General features: G+C 32.2%; 2 protein-coding genes across 2 annotated transcripts in view; both read right to left on the bottom strand.

Annotated features, from left to right (window-relative positions):
* LOC127716148 (uncharacterized) overlaps window positions 1-20,106 on the bottom strand; it is a 551,146-nt gene that overhangs the window by 265,940 nt on the left and 265,100 nt on the right. The window lies entirely within an intron of this gene.
* Window positions 10,625-19,138, bottom strand: LOC127716134 (protocadherin-19-like). Its single transcript, XM_052222240.1, has 4 exons — window positions 16,143-19,138; window positions 13,190-13,381; window positions 12,092-12,264; window positions 10,625-10,771 (listed from the first exon to the last, which is right to left on the bottom strand). The coding sequence occupies exons 1-3, from the start codon at window positions 18,804-18,806 to the stop codon at window positions 12,256-12,258; spliced, it is 2,865 nt and encodes a 954-aa protein (XP_052078200.1). The 5' UTR covers window positions 18,807-19,138; the 3' UTR covers window positions 10,625-10,771; window positions 12,092-12,255.

The following is a 20,106-nucleotide window of genomic DNA, read 5'->3' as shown; positions in this document are numbered from 1 at the left end:
TGTATCACACGTGTAAAGTAATGGGATCTATTTGTAGGCCGTTGTTATACACGTGTTTGTGTTTAGTCTACGTTTCATCAAGAATTTCGGAGCCCTGTTTATTCTATTTTTCACTTTATAACATTTAACATCTACTTTTTCTGTTATGCATACATCATTGTTCTTTTTGTTGTTTCAAATATTGATCAGAGAAATCAAACAACATTACATGTTGAACAGATGTAGTGGTTGTAAAAATCAAAGAATTGTTCTATTCATATAAGACTTCAGTGTAAAAATTAACTTACTTACAATATAAAGGCTTCCGTCCAATATTTTTAAGTCGATTTTGTAACTAGAGGCATCTGGAAAATTGTATATGTGCAGCATTTTTACACATCTTTACCCAAACAAAATTATATATGATGGTATGCTAAAATGTTATACATTGTAGCTAGGAATGGCAAACAAAGTGTTACATTTTCGCAGAAAATTTAGCATGAACAGTACTTGCTATTTAATACAGAAAAAAATATAACATATATTGTAGTTTTAATCGATTCGCGAATATGAATATTTAAAAAAAAAAAGGAAATACATTTGGTTTACAAATACACCAACACATTTTGGTGCAAAATAAGTGTTAAACGAAGGCAACAAATGTTCAAAACCATAATCAAAAGTCGAGAAAACACTACACAGAAAATAAAGTTTAACGCAAACCCCTCCATAAATTGGGGTGAGTAGTACCTGCTTTTCTAATTGGAATAGAAACGCTTTGACCTGTATGAAAACCAAAATAAATATAATTGTAAGAAGAAGTGGTAAGCTGTCCAATGCCACAACTATACAGCAGAGCCGATATAACATGGATTCAGATGGTTACGAATCCCAAAATTAAACTAACATAAAAGCAAAGCGCAAAACTAAGTACCGATTTACAAATAAAGTCATAGTTACTGAAAGAAAGTTCGAACTCAATTACAACTATTAGGTAATTGATATTCTTGCGGACTAAAATATCATTCAGTACACATCCAACATATTTAGTTTAAAGACGACATAAACAGTGAGGAAAAAGCATGTTTTTGTGCAATGCCAAAGTGTGGATGGTCGGCAAGATGTAGGACCATAATAAGTTCTCATAACTGTATAGCAATACATATTCAGTTATTTTTTTAGTTCATCTAAACCACAATCAATGTTAGTTCCGACGAAAACAATTTTCAAAGATCTTACTATGACGTAAAATTGATAACTTTAAGAAAAACTTTATTCAAAGGACAATCGAGTCTACATGGGTCATATCTAAATTTACGGTCTCTTTGAACAATATCACCGAAAGAATATAGGATGTGATATATCACGTTTTTGATTAAAATTCTACAGGTACAACCAAAATACCAAACCAAATCTTGCATCTATGAAGGAATTTAGTAACAGTTTCAAGTAATTTGTTGTAACGAAATTCCTGACTTACTAATTTTAATTACAAGTTATACATTGATAACATTCATTGTAATCTTAAACGTACAAATACGGGCATAGCGAACGAGTTTGGAGATATACACAGCATAAAAATGGACCGAAGGAACATCACCGTCCGAAAATGGAAAGTAAATGATAAGGACTGAAAAATCGTCTTTTTGTCGTAGATTTTTGCATGAGTTTCTCATGTTACATGTACCTGAAATATTCAAATCTATAAAATGACAATTATTGCTGTCTTTATTAGATTTGTCGAAAGTAAGTTTCCTTGTGTAAATTTCCGTAGTAAAATTAGAGAAATAATTCTTGATAATAAAAGCAAAAATATCATCAATACAATGCAAGAACAAATCTTCTATTAAAAGGGCGCAATGGGTGCCCATAGCAATACCTATAACTGTCGATAAACTTTTTTGCCGAAACGTACACAGATCTCAAATCTTCGACTTCAATTATCTCATCGCAGTTCCTATAGTACTAGTAAGTATATCTAGCATATTTCCCCTTTTTACGTCAACCGTCTGTCCTAACGTATTTTTAATATGCGATATAAAAATAAGGAGATGTGGTATGATTGCCAATGAGACAACTATCCACCAAAGTTCAAATGAAGTGGATGTAAGCAATTATACGCAACCGTAAGGCCTTCAACAATGAGAAAACCCCATACCGTATGGTCGGCTATAAAAGGCCCCGACATGAAAAAATATGAAACAATTCAATTGAGAAAACTTACGGCCTAACTTATGAGTTTGAATGTCCCTCTGGTATCTTTCGCCCTCTTTTATAACAAAACAATTTACGAAAAAAAAATATGACAGACACGAACCAACAACGATGTTCACTACTGATATTAGTGTAAGAGTTGGAAAGAGTTTTTAAACCAATCGATCTTACATATGTCATTGTGTCCGTCTCTAATCAGGAATCAGATATTTAGGGATTGCTTTTTTATATTTGCTTCGTATTTAAAAAAAAATCATTGCATAGATAACAGAATGTTTTCGTTTGATTTATACATTGGAATATAGTCAGCAATATAGATGTACTTGCAAGGTCGTTATATAAACTACAATACCATGGGTACATGTTGTTAATAAACAGCTAGGGAATGTTATTAACATTAGGCATTTGACACTAGTTACTACGTATCATTGATCAGCACTATTTTCTTTGGCGTGAAAACTTCCTGTGAAGTTATGATGAAGTTGTAAATGGTTTTTCATTTAGTTCTTGTTAGTGATGACAGACAAATACAAACGAAGTGCCAAATAAAATACGGTGTGCTAACAGGCATATAATTATCCTATTCAAGTCTCTATTCTGTAGCGATATCGGTTTTACCAAATGATAATTATTTATTATGTACATATTTACAAATAGATTATACAGATGTTGTAGTTGAGTGTACAGAAGTAAGTGTTATGTCACATTGTTTATAACAGCAATAAATTACAAGCATAATATAATTAAACGTTAAAGATGCAACGACAGCCAAATTTATGAACTATACAATGAAGAATTACAATCTCCTAATATTGCAACTATTTGGCTTTTCTTTATTTAGCTAATTTGGAAGGACATCACATGGCAACATGTATAGCAAAACATTGGCATTACCGGAATGCAGATTCAGACATAACTTTATTTATCTATCAATATATATATAAAAAAAACATCCAACATAAAAACGGACAGCAGCATCAGCACAAATATAAAAAGAAGAAAAGACAAGAAACAATAAACAAAACACTGAAGTTTGCATGCGACTAAAGAATAAGTGATACGAACTGTCCACAGAAACGGGGGTGAACTCAGATGCCACAAAATGGTAAGCAGTTCCAACTTCTCAAGTGGAACCGATAATATTGTTCATGCTAAATAACGATCATGAGATAAGCAGCATTCGGTCATGTCACGAGGAGAAGAGAAATTGTAACAACGACAGATGGAACATAATAAGGGGACGACCATTTGATATTCTGGGGGGGGGGGGGGGGGTGGGCAGGAGGATTTTGAAAATAAATAACTCAGCCTTGATAATCACAAAAATAAATGGTTTGTTCTGTGGTAGTTCGAAAATAAATAACCTGACTTACAATGTATTGAAAATGAATAACTCGGCAGGTCTTTAAGCCATTTTATAAATGCTATTCGAAAGTATGAGGTAGCACCACATTCTTCATAAAATTCATCTTTTTTCAAAAAAAAATTCGGGAAACACTTCCCAAATCTTTAAATAATAAAGGTATAAATATTATCTAAATATACTTGAAATGTCTGAAAATGGGTTTCATTTAACTTGAGGTATATTGGCTCAGGAACACTTACCTCACATTTATTACAGGGCTGTAACTACATTGAGGCAAATGCCTTTATGTAGGAAATTTTAAAACCAAAAGCTTGTCTTCATATCAAATTATTTTCACAGCGAGTGTTTGCAAGAAGCAAGTTCTGTTGGACGTAGCACCTGTTTTATCGGGATCAATGTTTCTTTAAATTTGTCTTTTGTTCATTGATTGCCCTTCTGTATTCTCTTAGTGTTGCATTCCTTTTGTGATTTAGTAATTTTGTTTTCAACTTGATCATGAGTTTTATTTTATTTAAGACTTTTTAGCTAATTTTACAACTTAACTACTTTAAATTATATCCCAGTTAAGAGCTACATCAAGTTGTAATTGAAATGTGTTATTAAAAATTACTTGACATAGTTATATCACTGATAATCAGCCCCCTCTTATCTTAATTTGAATAAAACCCCATATAATTTACAGGTATAAAAGATTTAAATTCTGCATGCCGAAACAACAAAAAAAAAAAAAAAAAAAAAAAAAAAACCAGCAGCCACATACTTAACTATGTGAATTACATTTTTACTTTATTCTTCACATTGGTCTTTTGATGTTGTCCATAAAAACTTAAGTCTTACGCTGAATCTATACATTTTGCTTTGAGACCAAAATATTGTCAAAAAATTATTAAAACAGAACTTGCGTTTTCAGAATAAGAAAGGGTCTGGGAACGCCCAGAAAGCACGATTTTGCATCACTTGTTCTATAGTTTCTTTGGGCCTTCAGCGGCTTCAAAACCCTTCAAAATTTTTTTGCCTCGCTCCGCTCGGCATAAATATATTAGGCAATACTTTTAAAAGATGCTAGTCACAGCCCAACTCTAATACCGTGTATGTATGCAATACATGTATATGCAGCTTGGAATTCAGAAGATTCATTTCCGCAGAGGATGATGATTAATTCTGATTAAATGGTACATTAATGACTTGACTGTACATGTATTATTTATAATAAAAAATAAATTTAAAAATTGTATGTTTTCAAATATTATTAATATAGTTATGAAAATAAATAATCAGTCCCTTGTTTTAATGAAAATGAAAAATCTTGCTTCAACAGTGCAGAAAATAAATAATCTGTCCTCTTAGTTTACAAAAATAAATAACCGATCCAAAAAAAATCCTCCTGGCCCCCCCAGAATATCAAATGGTCGTCCCCTAATATCCGTATGTATAGTATAATATATGCCACAGATAGTTCATAAAAATCAAACTAATCACGATGGTGTCCATAAAACTTTCGAAGAGAGGACTTCAATTTTACCATGATGAACCTTGGGTTTAATATCGTCCCTACATTTGTTAACAGCAAATTTGTATATGTTAGGAATATATGATAGGGAATACAAGCTAAGCATAGACTACCGCATCAACTGCCATGGGATATATCTACTATAGATATACATGTTCTGCTTTAATGTTGCCACGTACAATTAGGAGTTTTTTAGAATGGGAAATTTGAAGTCCTCTTTTGTAGTAAACCTTAGTTCTCAGTCGACCGTTCACAGTCAATTTCTAGGGGCAAGTCAAGACCATGTAGCAAAATTATGGTTGTTTCTGTGGTATCCTTCATTTCAAATGTAATGGAATAAATGAGAACATAATTACCATAGACATCAAATTAACGTTCGACTCTTTTTGTTATAAAAAGTCTTCGCAACCATTCTTCTTTAAATCGTCTGCTTATAGATCTTTTGACAGGCATCCTTTGTATTATACAAGAATGTCCACTTGTGAAATGGACATAGCCAGAAATTAGTAGTACTTTTGCTAATTAATATTCATAATATGTAAATGAGAATTGTACCACGTGATAATAGTTTGAACTGGACTGGCTTGATATCATTAAAATCTTTAAAACACGGATATTATAAGTTGCCCGTCACACAGTCCTTGTTTATAATCACTCTGATATTTCCGTAAAGTTGTCAGGCGGTCAAAATCAAAACAATGAACGCGAATTTAGTGAATTTTTCGAGTTTTCGTGAGTTTATTCTTCTTGAAATAGGGGCATTTTAACTTTACATGGGAACCTAGAGTTCAACGACTACACATACAAGGTTTGGACTTGCTTATTCTTTGGACATTCAAGTTTCAAGTTTCATCCCCGCAACCTGTTTTTGTAATGACCTTGTTAGCCAATTTTCAACACGAAGTTTGCAAATTTGACGTTTCAGCCATTTTAGCCTTTATTTTATACTGCAATGTTAAAAGCCTCTCGCTTCGATTTTTAAAATAGCTCAGGAACCTTGATTTTTGCAACGACAGTCATTATGTTTCGTTTAAATGGTGTATATTGTTGTGTATATTTATTTTCTGTCCCCGCAACCTGTCTATCACTTAAATTAAAGTTAAAACAGACAATTTTTTTTCAAAATTCCCTATCATTTCAATATAATTTCCGTGACCCGTAACCGATTTCTTTAGTATAATATTCAAATAAGCAAAGTGGCGTTGATTTCTGGATATGATGTGACGCACAGTTAGTTCTGACTTCAATTTAAGGGATCACAATGAACTCTGGGAGAACATAATTTCAGGATTTAAGACCATTGAATTAACAACTGAAAACCATCGGAAAAACCGCCATTTTCAATAAGTAAAGAAATCAAACATGTACACATGTATATAGCTTATACTTTACAACAGATACTAGGGTTATTAGGCAAATATTTCACATTGGCTTTCAAATATTCAGCTTTGAGCGTTCCTGATGAAGGTAAATCCAGAAAAGCGCTTCGGACGCATGAAATTTATAAATTCAATGTATGCTATTCTGAAATTTATAAAGTGTATTTTTCATTTTTCTCAAATAATCAGACATGAATATATATTAAATAAAATAGAAGTGATACTTTCTGGCCATAAAACACTTATACATCTGCATGTATATAATTCATTGGTTTTCTGTCTTGCGTGTGAATCAAATATACTCTGCATGATTCACTGGACAATCTAACCATTATCAGTCAATTATCAGCTTCCAAGGTCATTCCGACCACTATGTTGAAATTTGAAATTTGACATTGTAACTTTATAACACTCGGAAAATGTTTTTTTTCAGCTTAGATAATATGATTTGATTTTTAAAACTTTACATGTTAAAAACCCATATTCGTTTTGTATTTAAGAAACAGCAGGGTGAAATTTTTTAGAGGTCGATATCTTAAAACATATTAAAACATATTAACCAAACGAAATTTATATACATGTACAATGTATGTGTTCTGAACCATATGAGTATTAGGACCATACGCGTAAAGTAACTGTTTAACGTTCATCGTATTAATTACCCGGACCTTACGCGTATGGTCGGACCATATGAGTATATACGCGTATGGTCCAAATACTCGTATGGTCCGGAATATATGTACATACAAAAAGAGCACTTGCAACTGGTTACATCGATTTTATAAATTCTTATTTGCCCCCTTATTTGAAAATTTCTAGTTCATCATACTAGTGGCCGATTTGAGAAAGAGAATATCATCCCAAACAGAAGTAATCTGCCTATTAAACTGAAAAAATCTTTTCCTGGTACATTGGGGATTGCTTTTCTCCCTTCTGCATCATACGAATTATGACTAAAGTGGGACTTTCACTCTCGAGCAAATGACTCTAAACCTCCTTGTACGTACGCTATTCACTCTCAGTTTGTCACGATAGCAGAAGGTTACATGTTCAATAAACCTCAAACTTGAATAAAATAAAATCATTTACAACAAAGTTCTTCTGATGTTAATACATTTAAAAATTTGTAGTTTACATGCAAGAGGAAAGCATGGTCATAGGACACATATCTGACTTTAATACAATAACTAATATTGCGTGTATAGAAAAAAGTAAAATATGGTTTTGATTACTCAATGCAGCATATGGTATAAGCATGTCACAAAGTGCAAACTAATTGTGCAAATGTATTGTTAATCAGTCAGAAAATCAATTTTACACAATGTCCACCCACAGAATATAGGAGTTGTCGTTCGTAGATAAAAAAAAACAAACATGGTAGTACACGATATCATCATGGATGATATGTTGCACTAATTATTAATTTTAAAGGTGAAATGAATGAATTTCCTGAGTTTGGCTTCTAAAAGCGTTTGTATAGAACTACTTTGCTCTGTTAGAAATAAAATAATATTTGGGCGTTTTCCTAACTTTATGATCGATATCAGTTGTTTGTTTCTTGTCACGACAAAGTTAAACCTGACTGAAAACAGGTTAATTCTAATTAATAAGGCAATGAATTATATTTACGATTTTGTCTCATTTAGATTCAGCCGAAATGAATATCAATATATTTTTCATGGTAATCATTAAAAATTCTATCCCACGAAATTAATTATTAATGATGCAATTTTATAAACAGACATATTAATATGATATAAATTAATTGTTTAGAAACATTAGCAATTTAAACGATTATTATTACACTGTTCCTGTGCCAAATGACTTGAAAACAGCAGGTCCTCGAACAATGTTAATTTTTCAATACAGGCCATTTTGTAATACTAGAGGTTTTTGTACTAGTTCTAGGACATCTGATCATGCCTACTCTAATTCAATTGTGTAGTAAATCATGCGAATAATAATACCTAAATGAATATAAAACTTCATAGTCATTTTTTTTTGTGTTCGAATGTTTTCTGGATTTACCTTCATCAGGAACGATCAAACTCCTAACAACGTGTAGGTATAGAACAAAGGCTAACATATAATAATTGTGATCAGGTTTTTGTGACTTTAATACCAATATTGACAAAACAGATGCGGATTTAGGGGGACAGGGGGCCACCCCCCTTATAGAGCTGCATATATGGTTAATGCAGACTTTTTATATGTTGAATTCCTAACGTACACCCCCTTTTCAAAATCCGGGATCCACATCTACAAAATACCAGTAAAAGTTCTTTTTGAGGTAGCTACCAATTACCCGCTCCATTGTTCTTTTTGAGGTAGCTACCAATTACCCTCTCCTTTGTTCTTTTTGAGGTAGCTACCAATTACCCGCTCCTTTGTTCTTTTTGAGGTAGCTACCAATTACCCGCTCCATTGTTCTTTTTGAGGTAGCTACCAATTACCCGCTCCTTTAGAGACATCACACCATGTCCAAGCAAAACATTTTTATTTTGGAAAACCATTATAGAACAACTTTAAATCTATCTAAATTATTTCTTCTCCGAAACTATTCGGGTTTCTTTTTGGTCACTCGAATTGAAGATTAAAAAAGTATCATAAATCTATGATTTCATCCTTCAGATATCACAATACATTCGTCCGTCATGATTGGATATCAGAATTGATACCTTTGAATTTTGTTTATATATATTTGTACCAGGCCTCCACTCTTCCTGCATGTAAATAAAAAAAAATGCAAAATAATGTATGCAAGAGGCAAATTCATTTCCGTATTTACGGTCCAGTTTTTCGCACCAAATTAGCTTATGAAGGCGCCATTTTAGTATACCCATAGCTGTTCCTTTTTTTATGATGATAATATGATCCGTGGCGTCAAAGTAAAAAATGTTTCTTTCTTATACGAGTTTTAAAGATGCAAGGATAAATGATACATATATCTTTATTTTTATGTCAAATTGTAAATTTTGACCTGTTTATAATGTCACAGTTATACACCCTTAAAGACAAAGTGAGTTTACCATACCTCTCCTTTAATCAGACTTTATCCTTTCTAAATCTAAAATTAGCATAATCATGAACGGATTGAACAATTCTACACTGTTGCTTGCAGGCCTAGTAATGGCTTTAATCCAACCTCCTCCTTTGAGTTTTTATTTGCATTGTACAACTATAAAATTATAGTATAATGTTCGTGAATATTAGATTAGTTAAAATAGCATTACGTATTTTTGGTGTTGTAAAAAAGGTATATATGACAATTGAAAAACTTCAGTGAGCAAGCTCACATACTCTGGCCTTTTTATTTTTTTTTTATATTCCAGACTATCTGATGAATCTTTTTTAGACGAATCGCGCGTCTTGCGTACAAAATTTTGATCCTTTATACTCATTCACATAAGAGAAAGAGATTTTATCTGTTTACTTTAAGGTATGATTCTTTTCTCTTATGCTGAGAATAAACGTTTATCCAAATTGATGAAGGTCTGATTAAAAGTGGAAGGCATTATCCCGGAAATAATAATAACCTCTCCAAAATATAAATGGACTCCAATTTTAGATAATTATACCCCGCTACGTAACAGGGGTATAATGCAATATAACCTTCCATCCGACATATGAAATCAGATTTTCATGAAATTTTGTGTCAAGCCTTGTGTGAGCAAGCTTTACCACGTGATGCGTTTCCACAGCCATCGCTCGTCATCTTCCTGTTAACCGAATATTCATATATTCTTACACATAATGGCCATGTATGAATTACTTATCGCATTTTCATAAGGAAGTACGAATCAGACTATCTTATTTAAGGTATCAATTGCAAGATTTATTTCAGGTTTGACATCTGTTCATCTTGCATACTTAGAGCCTAGTGATTATAGCGGGGTATCATTACAGAGCTATAGATTACGCTAAATTTTGGTATGATTAAGAAACTCTTTTGAGGTATTTATGAGTGGAAACGTTTATAAAAAATGAAGATGATCTGATGATCAATAAAAGCGCTAACCAGGTGACAAGAATCAAAATGGGATATTTTTACAAGTCCGTCTCCCGAAAAAGTGTTTCGCCATTTCATATATTCCTGATTATCGAACTTGCGAGTGGAAACCTTCATAAAAATTTCAAGGTTCTTTGATAAACAATGAAGGCTCTAGACGACATTAGTTTGTATGTAAAAATAAATAATTTTAATGAATATTAACAAATAACATGAAAACATAACAATACAAATGCATGAGAGTATTTTGATGTTTCGACTTGTCTGCGTGGTGTCAATGCTGATAAACAAACCATCTGTGATATTCAGAGGATCTATAAAACAGATAGAAGATAGTTTATAGTCATTATCAAATGCTTAATGAAATATCCTTAAAATGCAAATAATTGTAAATATATAGGAAATGCATGATTATTTCATTTGTATACACGAATGTTACGATAGATGCAATAATGTTCGGAAGCATTGTCTTTATTTTTACGAGTTTTCGAATCTTCCGTTTTTTGGGTTTTTTTTGGCGCTCGTCAAGAAGAGAGTACACCCAAAGGGATAGACCCTTGCTTGCCCTGCATTTATTACACTCACTAGGTCAACATCTAAAGTTGTCAAATCTTACTGAAACTTCAATATCTTACAATCTTTATATCGTATACTCTAAATATGTGTCAACAATTTTCCATTTTCCCATAAAGCCAATGTTATTCAGCCCTTTATGTGGCTGTTGAAAGAATTTTTAAACAAAATGGCAAATTATGACTTTTTGTAAAATTTTGCAACCGAAGGTCGCCTCTAACCAAAATGGATTAATTTGTATCCGAAAAACAATGTTTATCTTTATTTCCAACAAAATTTAGGTTTTGGTAAGTGGTTTCCTTCTTATAAATTTGAGATAAATTCTCAAAATCTATCTAAATTGCGGTTTTGTGTTATCGTCAGGCATTTTTTATTGGTGATATGTTTAGAAATAATCCATATTATCTTTAGAACCCAAAAGTACACAATTTGTACACAATTTGGTTGACTCGTCCTGTCTACAGGATTATTTTATGTTTTGGTTTTTGTTTTGTCTCGTCTATTAATAATTCACTATTTTTTTTAATTTTTATTTTGTTGATGTGTTTTTTATGCACTTCGTAACTCCTCGGATTTTAATGCTCTTCAACTTCGCATTTGATTTGGCCTTTTTATGTTAACTGGTCCGCCATTCCATCTTAATCTCCGCACCGTTAGTGTAGCGATAAGTGAACACAACAGGGGTCCAGTTTACCTTCTTATGTAGACGAAACGTGCGTCTGACGTAACAAATAATTAATTGTACATCTTGTACCTTTGATGACTTTTTACACAAACTTAGTTAATAGAAGTACTATTTATTTGTTACTTTCTTGTTAACCATATCATAAAGTCCTGTATGAATAAAAGGGAGCATACATATGTATGTATTCCTGCATGTATTTCCTTATTTAGTCTTAATACATGTATTCTAAAGGGATTTATGATGTAAATTTTTTTGAACCCAATTCTAAGTTTAAGTTTGTCGTATGAAATTATAAGGAAATACAATTTATATCGAAAACATGCGTTTGATAAATCTTAAGCTGCTGATATTAGAAGTGTTTATGCTTTATACCAACCTATCACTGGACAACATGTGGCCAAACTATCAACGACAAAACAGACTAGTGGCAGTTATTACACTGCCTTCTTCATAAGGCAACACCAGGCAAGATTTAGGGCATGTAAGTACATAATGGGTGTTAGCTTCAGCACTGGAGTAACTACTGCTTCTATTAAAACTCTAAATAGTCTGAAAAATAAAATTGTACCAAATTTAAGTGATGTTTATTTTGCCACATTTATTGAGTACAGAAATTAATTATAATTACAAATGCTTCGTAATTGGAAACATGCATAAAACGTTTAATGACACTGATAGTATAATTCTTTGACCAATGAAAAATGTTCTTGTACATTATAAATCCAGATCATTGTTTTTAAAGCAAAACATTTTTCATAATGTATCAACCAAACAGACGAAGATCATCATATGGCTTTGCGAGTTTTGGTTCGGTTATAATAGGTTAATCGTTTGACAGACTACATTATTGAGTTGTGTGTTTTTTTGGTTTTTCATCAGAGAAGATAAATATAAAAACACCAGATTCCAACGATTCTATTGAAAAACACATCATATCAAGCATTTTAAATCAAGAATCTAAGACATTTAAGAAAATAGAATTTAGAATTCATTTTTTTCTATAACTTTAATAGATTCTGAACAAGTTTTACCTTTTCAATATTTTTATAACTTTAAAGGAAATATATTATTCAATGCATTGTATTGGTAAATAGTAACACTTCATTTGTTTTTATTGGATCATATTTACTCTCTTTTGGTACTCATTATGTTGTCACGAGTGTTAAATGGGTTCTACTCGAAAATACAAATGTAGAGTGTATATAGAACACTCACAATGAGAATTGGAACGTTAACACTATTTTATTCTTATGTTGCTTTAGTATGGTATAGAACACTCACAAGAATTGGAACGTTAACACTATTTTAGTTTTGTGTTACATTTGTATGGTAGACCACTTACAAAGACAGAATTGGAACGTTAACACTGTTTTAGTTTTGTGTTACATTAGTATGGTAGACCACTTATAAGGACAGAATTGGAACGTTAACACTGTTTTAATTTTGTGTTACATTAGTATGGTAGACCACTTACAAGGACAGAATTGGAACGTTTACACTGTTGTATTCGAAGAAGAGATCTTTGGTATTCGATGGAAATTAGCTTATTTCGTTGTCGTTCCACGTCATTCACTTCACATTCATCCCTCAGTGGCGGATCCCATGATCGGGATGTAAAAGTTGAACTCGTATCAAAAAAACTGGCATCGTGAATTTTCACTTCTTGCTATAAACAGAAAAAAAAACTATGAAATGGTTTGAGCTGAAAAGGAAACCTGTGTACATTCCTATAAAACATAGCATGATTAAATCCGTCAAGTTTTTATATAAAGCCCAGTTGGACAAAATTAATATACATATCACGGGGCTGCTATATGTTTCCTAACTCTTATAACATATCTTCTTACAGTAAAGTGGATTCGTTATTATTCGCGGGAGAACTATTTTCGCCTTTTCTTGCGAACAGGTGAACCTAGAATTTAAATGTCCAACAAAGTAAAAATATATATGTGTATGCAGACTTTTATAAAACAATGAAATGAAATATCCACGAATATACATTTTTTTCTTAATCCTCGAAAATTGATACCTACGAACATAAATAAATCCACAGCATTTGACTTTTAATGGCATGGATTTTATAATTCAACTGGTGCCAACACTTAATAATGCAGACATGTTTTACCAAAGATGATTCATTAATTATGTAACCAAGCAATTAACCTGATAGATATCAATTTCTTCAAAATGAATTTATTCATTAAATGCGAATGCAACTGTTTGAGTTTTTTAAAAAGATTATTTATCACACATTATAAGTTTACTGCAACAGTGCAGAAGGTTCTCAGTTTTTTTGGCGTCTTTAACAAATTTAAATCAACTTAAAACATATTTAAAAGAGAAAATTACGACATAAAAGCAGAGAATAACTTAATGTTGTAACTCCATCCCATAATAAGGTTTAAATAATTACAGTCAGGAAACTCATTATTCAAAGGTTTTATTTCACTAGTTTTCATCCTAATTTATATACAAATCACATATGAGAAAAAAATATTGTTATCGGTGGAGCAATTATATTGATATGATCAAAAATGGAAAAAGGCATTAAACGCGTTTCTTGTTTACAAAGTCACTTCTCAATCTGATAAAGACCGTACAAAAAGATTTGGTAGTAAAACTGTCCTTAGAAAGTTCAAACGAGTCATCCATTTTGGACCTACTAACGACATTTTTAGTCCTTGTAATGAAAGTGTCACACTCTGAATGACTTTTATAATTAAACAGAACGAGCAATTAAAATCTTATCTGTTAAAACATTAAACAAAATTCATGGACATATTGTAAAGTTGTTTTGTTTATTTAACGCTGGACTAAATGTTCATTGGCAATGTCGTATTTGGCTGACTTTGAGATATTTTATAAACGAAGTATGATTAATTTTTTGGCAGTTTTTCATGGTTAAATTTGGTGACATTATTATTTTAGTGAAACTTTATGTTAACTGTCTTGTTTATTTTTTCTAAAATATAAATGTTTTTTTTTAATTACAAAACATTTTTAAATACTCAAAGGGTAATGTTTGACTCTGATTGGGTGGAGGGCGCCGTGTGATCATAATTATTGTTTTAAACAGAGAATCTGTTACCTGCCAACATGTAGTTGAAGAAGAAGAAAAATCTTAGCAGGTGGAAAAAAAATACCTGATCGTAACCCTTGGCTAGCAATGGTGTGAATAAGCCTGTCACTCGGACAAAGTTCATTGAATGTCAGCCAATAAAACTTTCCATTCATTACATAATTGTACCGCAAAACCACGAAAACGCAAAATTACATAACAAGAACTAAATCAATTTTAATCTCAGAACGAAATTTCAAAATATATTCATGAAATAATTATTTACAGTATTTTGTTTTCGTTCTATGTAATAAGCAATATCTAAAAAAATATGAAGAGAAAAAAACCAACGCAACATTAGAACAATAAATTAAAACACTACACAGATACCTCATACACATAAAAGGTATAAGATTCAAGATTTACCAGATACACATATAAAGTATAAGATTCGAGATTTACCAGTGTATTATGTCAGTCGAAGACCATGTCAGTTTTTATGATATTAAGCTTTGCTGTAGACAATAATACAGTGTCAGTGAATCACAGAAATATTTCTGATTTTATCTTCATGTTTGTCCCATTGACATAGTCCTATAATTTACCTTAACAAGTAAAATGTTTAATGTTCATAAAAATCTCCTCTCAAATGTTCTGCGACTCATTATTTTCTTTTGACATCGATCAGTAGCCATTGTAATTTATACCTTTCTGGTCTATCCGCCGCCTCGTTAAATCTTCTTGACTTCATTTAGGTTATAAACATGGCTAAATTCCCTTACTGTTTAAATAAGTTAGGCTGATAAGAAATAATTTTATGACTTTTACTCTTAATTTATATACATTAGAAAAATACGACAAGAGCCAATAAAATGATTTATAAATATTAACAGATTTATATTAATATTGTAAAAACTGTCATCTATTTTATTTGGAATATTTTCTTCCAAGTCTGTGTCGGTTTTAAGTATGACAATGATACTAATAATTCTGTTTTTATTAAAATGATACGTGTGGTAAATATAAAGTTCACATTTCTATTCATTTGTCTCAAAAATCAACTGTTAAGATATTTCAACAAAAAAATAAATATTACAACATTACACTATTTTTTGTTACATAGTTTTACATTTTAAAATTATTATATTTGTTAAGCTATACTGTCAAGGCTGCATCCAGGTCTATTAACTTTGAAAATGAAAGAGGGATCTGGTGTGTGTACTTCAGAATAAATTAAACTTCTCATTGGTAATTAATCAGTTATAATAACAACAATAATGATAATAACAATCATAATAATAATAATAATAATAATAATAATAATAATAATAATAATAATAATAATTTAATTATAATCATGAAAATTTACCTGAACTGATATGGATCTCTGAATTGTATTGAACTTGGTAGATTGAGGTATGGACTTTGGTAGCACCGGTGGAGTATAAGATGGCGGAGGAGGTCGAGTGTACGTCATAGGAAGAGGTAGTATATATGTAGGTGGGTAATATACAGGGGAGACAATTTGTATAAAACCAGCTTCTTCACCTTCGTTGGTTTTCTGAGATTGTGATTCCTGGCTCTCGTGAAGTTTGGTACGGTTTCTAATGTCTTGTCGTCGAAGAAGAAAAATCATTAATATTATAAGCAGTGCTAAGAATACCGTGATGCTTGAAATAGCAATGGCGACTACGAAGTTTTTCTCTAGTCCATCAGTTAAATATGATACTTGATGTGTTATATTTATTGTCAGATTTTGTCGGGATTTGAAAGGAATATCACCATGGTCTTGTACAACTACTTCAAACGTCATACTTCCGATGTCCGCCTCTGATAAATCTTTAACGAGGAATAGTTCACCATTGTAGCTATTGAGCAAGAGATAATCACTTATGTTTTCATTGTTCAAGTAAAATGATAGTCTTGAATTTAATCCTGAGTCGTTATCAAACGCTCGAAATGTCCCCACCACAGAGTTGGACGGAGTCTTGTACGGTATGGTAATTGTATTGTTATCTTTATTAGGAAATACAAAAACAGGACTATTATCGTTTTCATCCTCTACTTTTATTAATACTTCGGCAGATGTATTTAGAGAAGAATTTCCTTGATCGGAGGCAACGATCTGGAAATTGTAACTTTCACTTTTTTCTCTGTCAAGTTCAATAGCTACTAAAACACTCCCATTCTGCATAACAATGAACGGAACTTCATTTCCCTTTGTTGTGGAAATACTATATGAAATTTTGCCGTTTTCCTGGTCATCCACATCAAAAGCCTCTACTTTTCCAATAATTATGTTTGGAACCGAATTTTCTAATATAGGAAAAGAATAAAGAGATTTACGAAATTCAGGTGCATTATCATTAACATCATCAATTAAAATTGAGACACTTCCGGTTCCGGTCAAAGACGGATTACCGTGATCTGAAGCAAAGACTAGGAAGATGTATTGTACCTGTTTTTCTCTATCAAGCACCTGATTCACAAATATTTCCCCTGTTTCGTTATCAATAGAAAACTTACTATTTCCACCTTCTTGCAATGTGTATTCAATTTTTGCATTTTGGTCTAAATCTAAGTCAGCAGCAGAAACTTGAAGAAGACTGACACCTATTTTGTTATTTTCTAACAAACGTGTTCGATAGGTAACTGGGTTAAATTGCGGCTCATTATCATTTTCGTCCAATACAACAACAATAAATGTTTTATTTGTTGTCTTTGGTGGATTTCCCGTGTCTTGACAAACAACAGTTACATTGTAACGAGGTTCTGTTTCTCTATCAAGGGATGTAAACACAACAACTTTGTACTCATTCGTGTCAAACTTTTGTAACCTAAACATACCTTCCGTCAGCATGCATGTCACAAGGCCGTTGTCCCCAGTATCTGGATCAGATATGGCCAGGTGAGCAACAGTAGCGCCCTGACTTGCATGTTCTGATATTTCAGCGTGTGGTTTATTAGATAACAGGTTAATATTGATTTCAGGAAAATTGTTATGATGATCAAATACTCTGACAAACATCAAAGATTGAGCAATCAAAGGTTGTTTTGCACTATCACTTGCTTCAACGATTACTCTGTAATATTCCTTTGAACGTGTGATTAGCGATTCTTTCAGGTAAACTTCACCGGAAGTTTCGTTTATAGAAAACGTTGATATGATCTCGTCTGTCTGTAAGGAGCTTAACCTGTACCTCACTAATCCGTTTAGTCCTTCATCTAAATCTGTAGCAAACACGCGTGTTATAACCATGTTTACTGGACTGTCATCGTAGATCGTTTTATTATAGGAACCTTGCGTAAAAATTGGGTAATTATCGTTCACGTCCGTTACCTTAATACTGAACATGGCAGTGCCAATATTTGGTGACGGCTCACCTCCGTCGTATGCTAACACTTGAAACTGATAAGAGGCTACTTGTTCTCGATCTAGTTTTCCTATAATTATTAATTTCAACATGGACCTACCATCCGCAAATGTGTCCATTACTGCTTGAAAGGGCACGTCTTCCAATATTCCATATTTCACAACACCAAACATCCCAGAATCCTTATCAGTAGCCCCTTCCAGTGGAAGTGAAGTATTGACAGGAGTTCCTTCAATTAATTCAAAACTAACGAATTCTTCCGCAAAAAGTGGTGAATTGTCGTTTATATCTTTCAAATTAATAAAAACTTTAATACTGAATAAATCGTTTGTGCTTTCAGACTTTGCAACTACGGCCAGTTGGAGTGTACAAATTGCGTCAAACGCACATAGCGTATCTTGGTCTAACGACTCGACAGTCACTAGATCGCTGGTTGTTTCATCGAGGCTGAACTGTGTAGCTAAAGGATAACCGTTAGACAGCAGTGTAAATCTCAAATCAGTGTCCGCAATTTGAAGTTTTGCCGATTCAGCAATATTTCCAATGTAATACGAACTTCCCTGCTCTTCCGTTACATTAAAGTAAACAGTTTGTGCTTTGACGGAAAACTGGAAACAAATAAAACATAGAGCAAATATGGGATAAACCGTTGCATCCATATTGAAATTGTAGACGGATTGGATTTTTTTTTAAACGACTGTCAGTTTAAATAAACTCAATAGTAGTCCTTTAGTAATACATCTATTGATTTATATATCACTTGTCAATGGTTTTTAGTATTGATATCGTTGATCATTTCCTGTAACACAATAGTGCATTGATAAAACTGAAACTTCCCGCTTTTAATCTGCTTATGCTCGAAATTATACGCAATTGTGAACAAATCCCGTATTTGACATGTGATGTTTACATTGAGGCAATAAAAGATATTGATATGATGTCCTGTCATCTGAAATTTCATTCCATGTTTAGTATTGTTCAAATTTATTTTCATTTACTTCACTATATCGGATAGACCCCGCCTTTAATCCACACCCTGGCCAATCGTAACCGTACAAGAACAGCTTCTATTTATTTTCACAAATTGGTCGTGTAATTATTATACAGTATAAACATATTTATAAAAATCGACAACCGTAAATGAACTATCTTTTTTAAATTACAAATAACACTGCCTTTAATATAAAAACTTGTATAAGCACAACTTAATAGATGAGCCTACGCGAGATTTTTAAAGCTAAATAATCGATGGGTTTTATTTGCATGCCCTTGAAGACGTTTAAAAGATAATTATGTCAACAATGTTTACAATTGTGATCGTAAATCTACTAATTTAATAGACAAGGAACCTAAAGTGTCACTAAAGACCTTTTTCAGGTGCTTTTCAAGTTTATAAACATGCAAACTAACCGCTTTATTTTAACACCGTTCAAATCTCCATGTTTGTTTTCACATCATTTTGGACGTACTTGAAGCTAAGCCTTGCTTTTAAAATAAGAGAAATAAAATTTTACGTAAACATATGAAAGAAAGGCTGACCCTGGTTTATGACCAATTTAATACACTTTAAGGAAAGTACTCGTGTCCGTTTATTGTTCCTTGGTATTGCTAACTATGGACGCACAGGACGTACAAATGTTTGCCAGATCTTTGCTTTATTTTGTTCTTCTTGTGATTTTCTTCAAAACAATTTTTTAAAAAGATTTATCGTAGAAAACATGTAACACTCTGAGAAATCAGTATCAGAATTATAGTATAAAAAAACCCATTTCGTTTGCCATCAGAAGGCCATGTCTGGTGTTGTTATTTTGTTTAATTTAAACCACATGATGATTTTTGGACCTTTTGGCCTAATCAATAACCGTATGCAAAACAAAGACAAACATACCTTTGGCCTAATTAGTATGCAAAACAAAGACAGACATACCTTTGGCATAATCAGATGTAAAACAAAGACAG

The sequence above is a fragment of the Mytilus californianus genome, unplaced genomic scaffold (genome assembly GCF_021869535.1).
Source record: "Mytilus californianus isolate M0D057914Y unplaced genomic scaffold, xbMytCali1.0.p SCAF_9, whole genome shotgun sequence".
Classification (NCBI taxonomy): domain Eukaryota; kingdom Metazoa; phylum Mollusca; class Bivalvia; order Mytilida; family Mytilidae; genus Mytilus; species Mytilus californianus.
This window is presented reverse-complemented; position numbering and strand designations above follow the sequence as displayed.

Excerpts from the sequence above, each read along its gene's own strand:
- LOC127716134 (XM_052222240.1), bottom strand. The coding sequence starts at position 18,806 with ATGGATGCAACGGTTTATCCCATATTTGCTCTATGTTTTATTTGTTTC. Across the intron at positions 13,382-16,142 it reads AGAGATCCATATCAGTTCAG|CAAGAAGTGAAAATTCACGA; the intron begins GTAAATTTTCAT and ends TTCTGTTTATAG.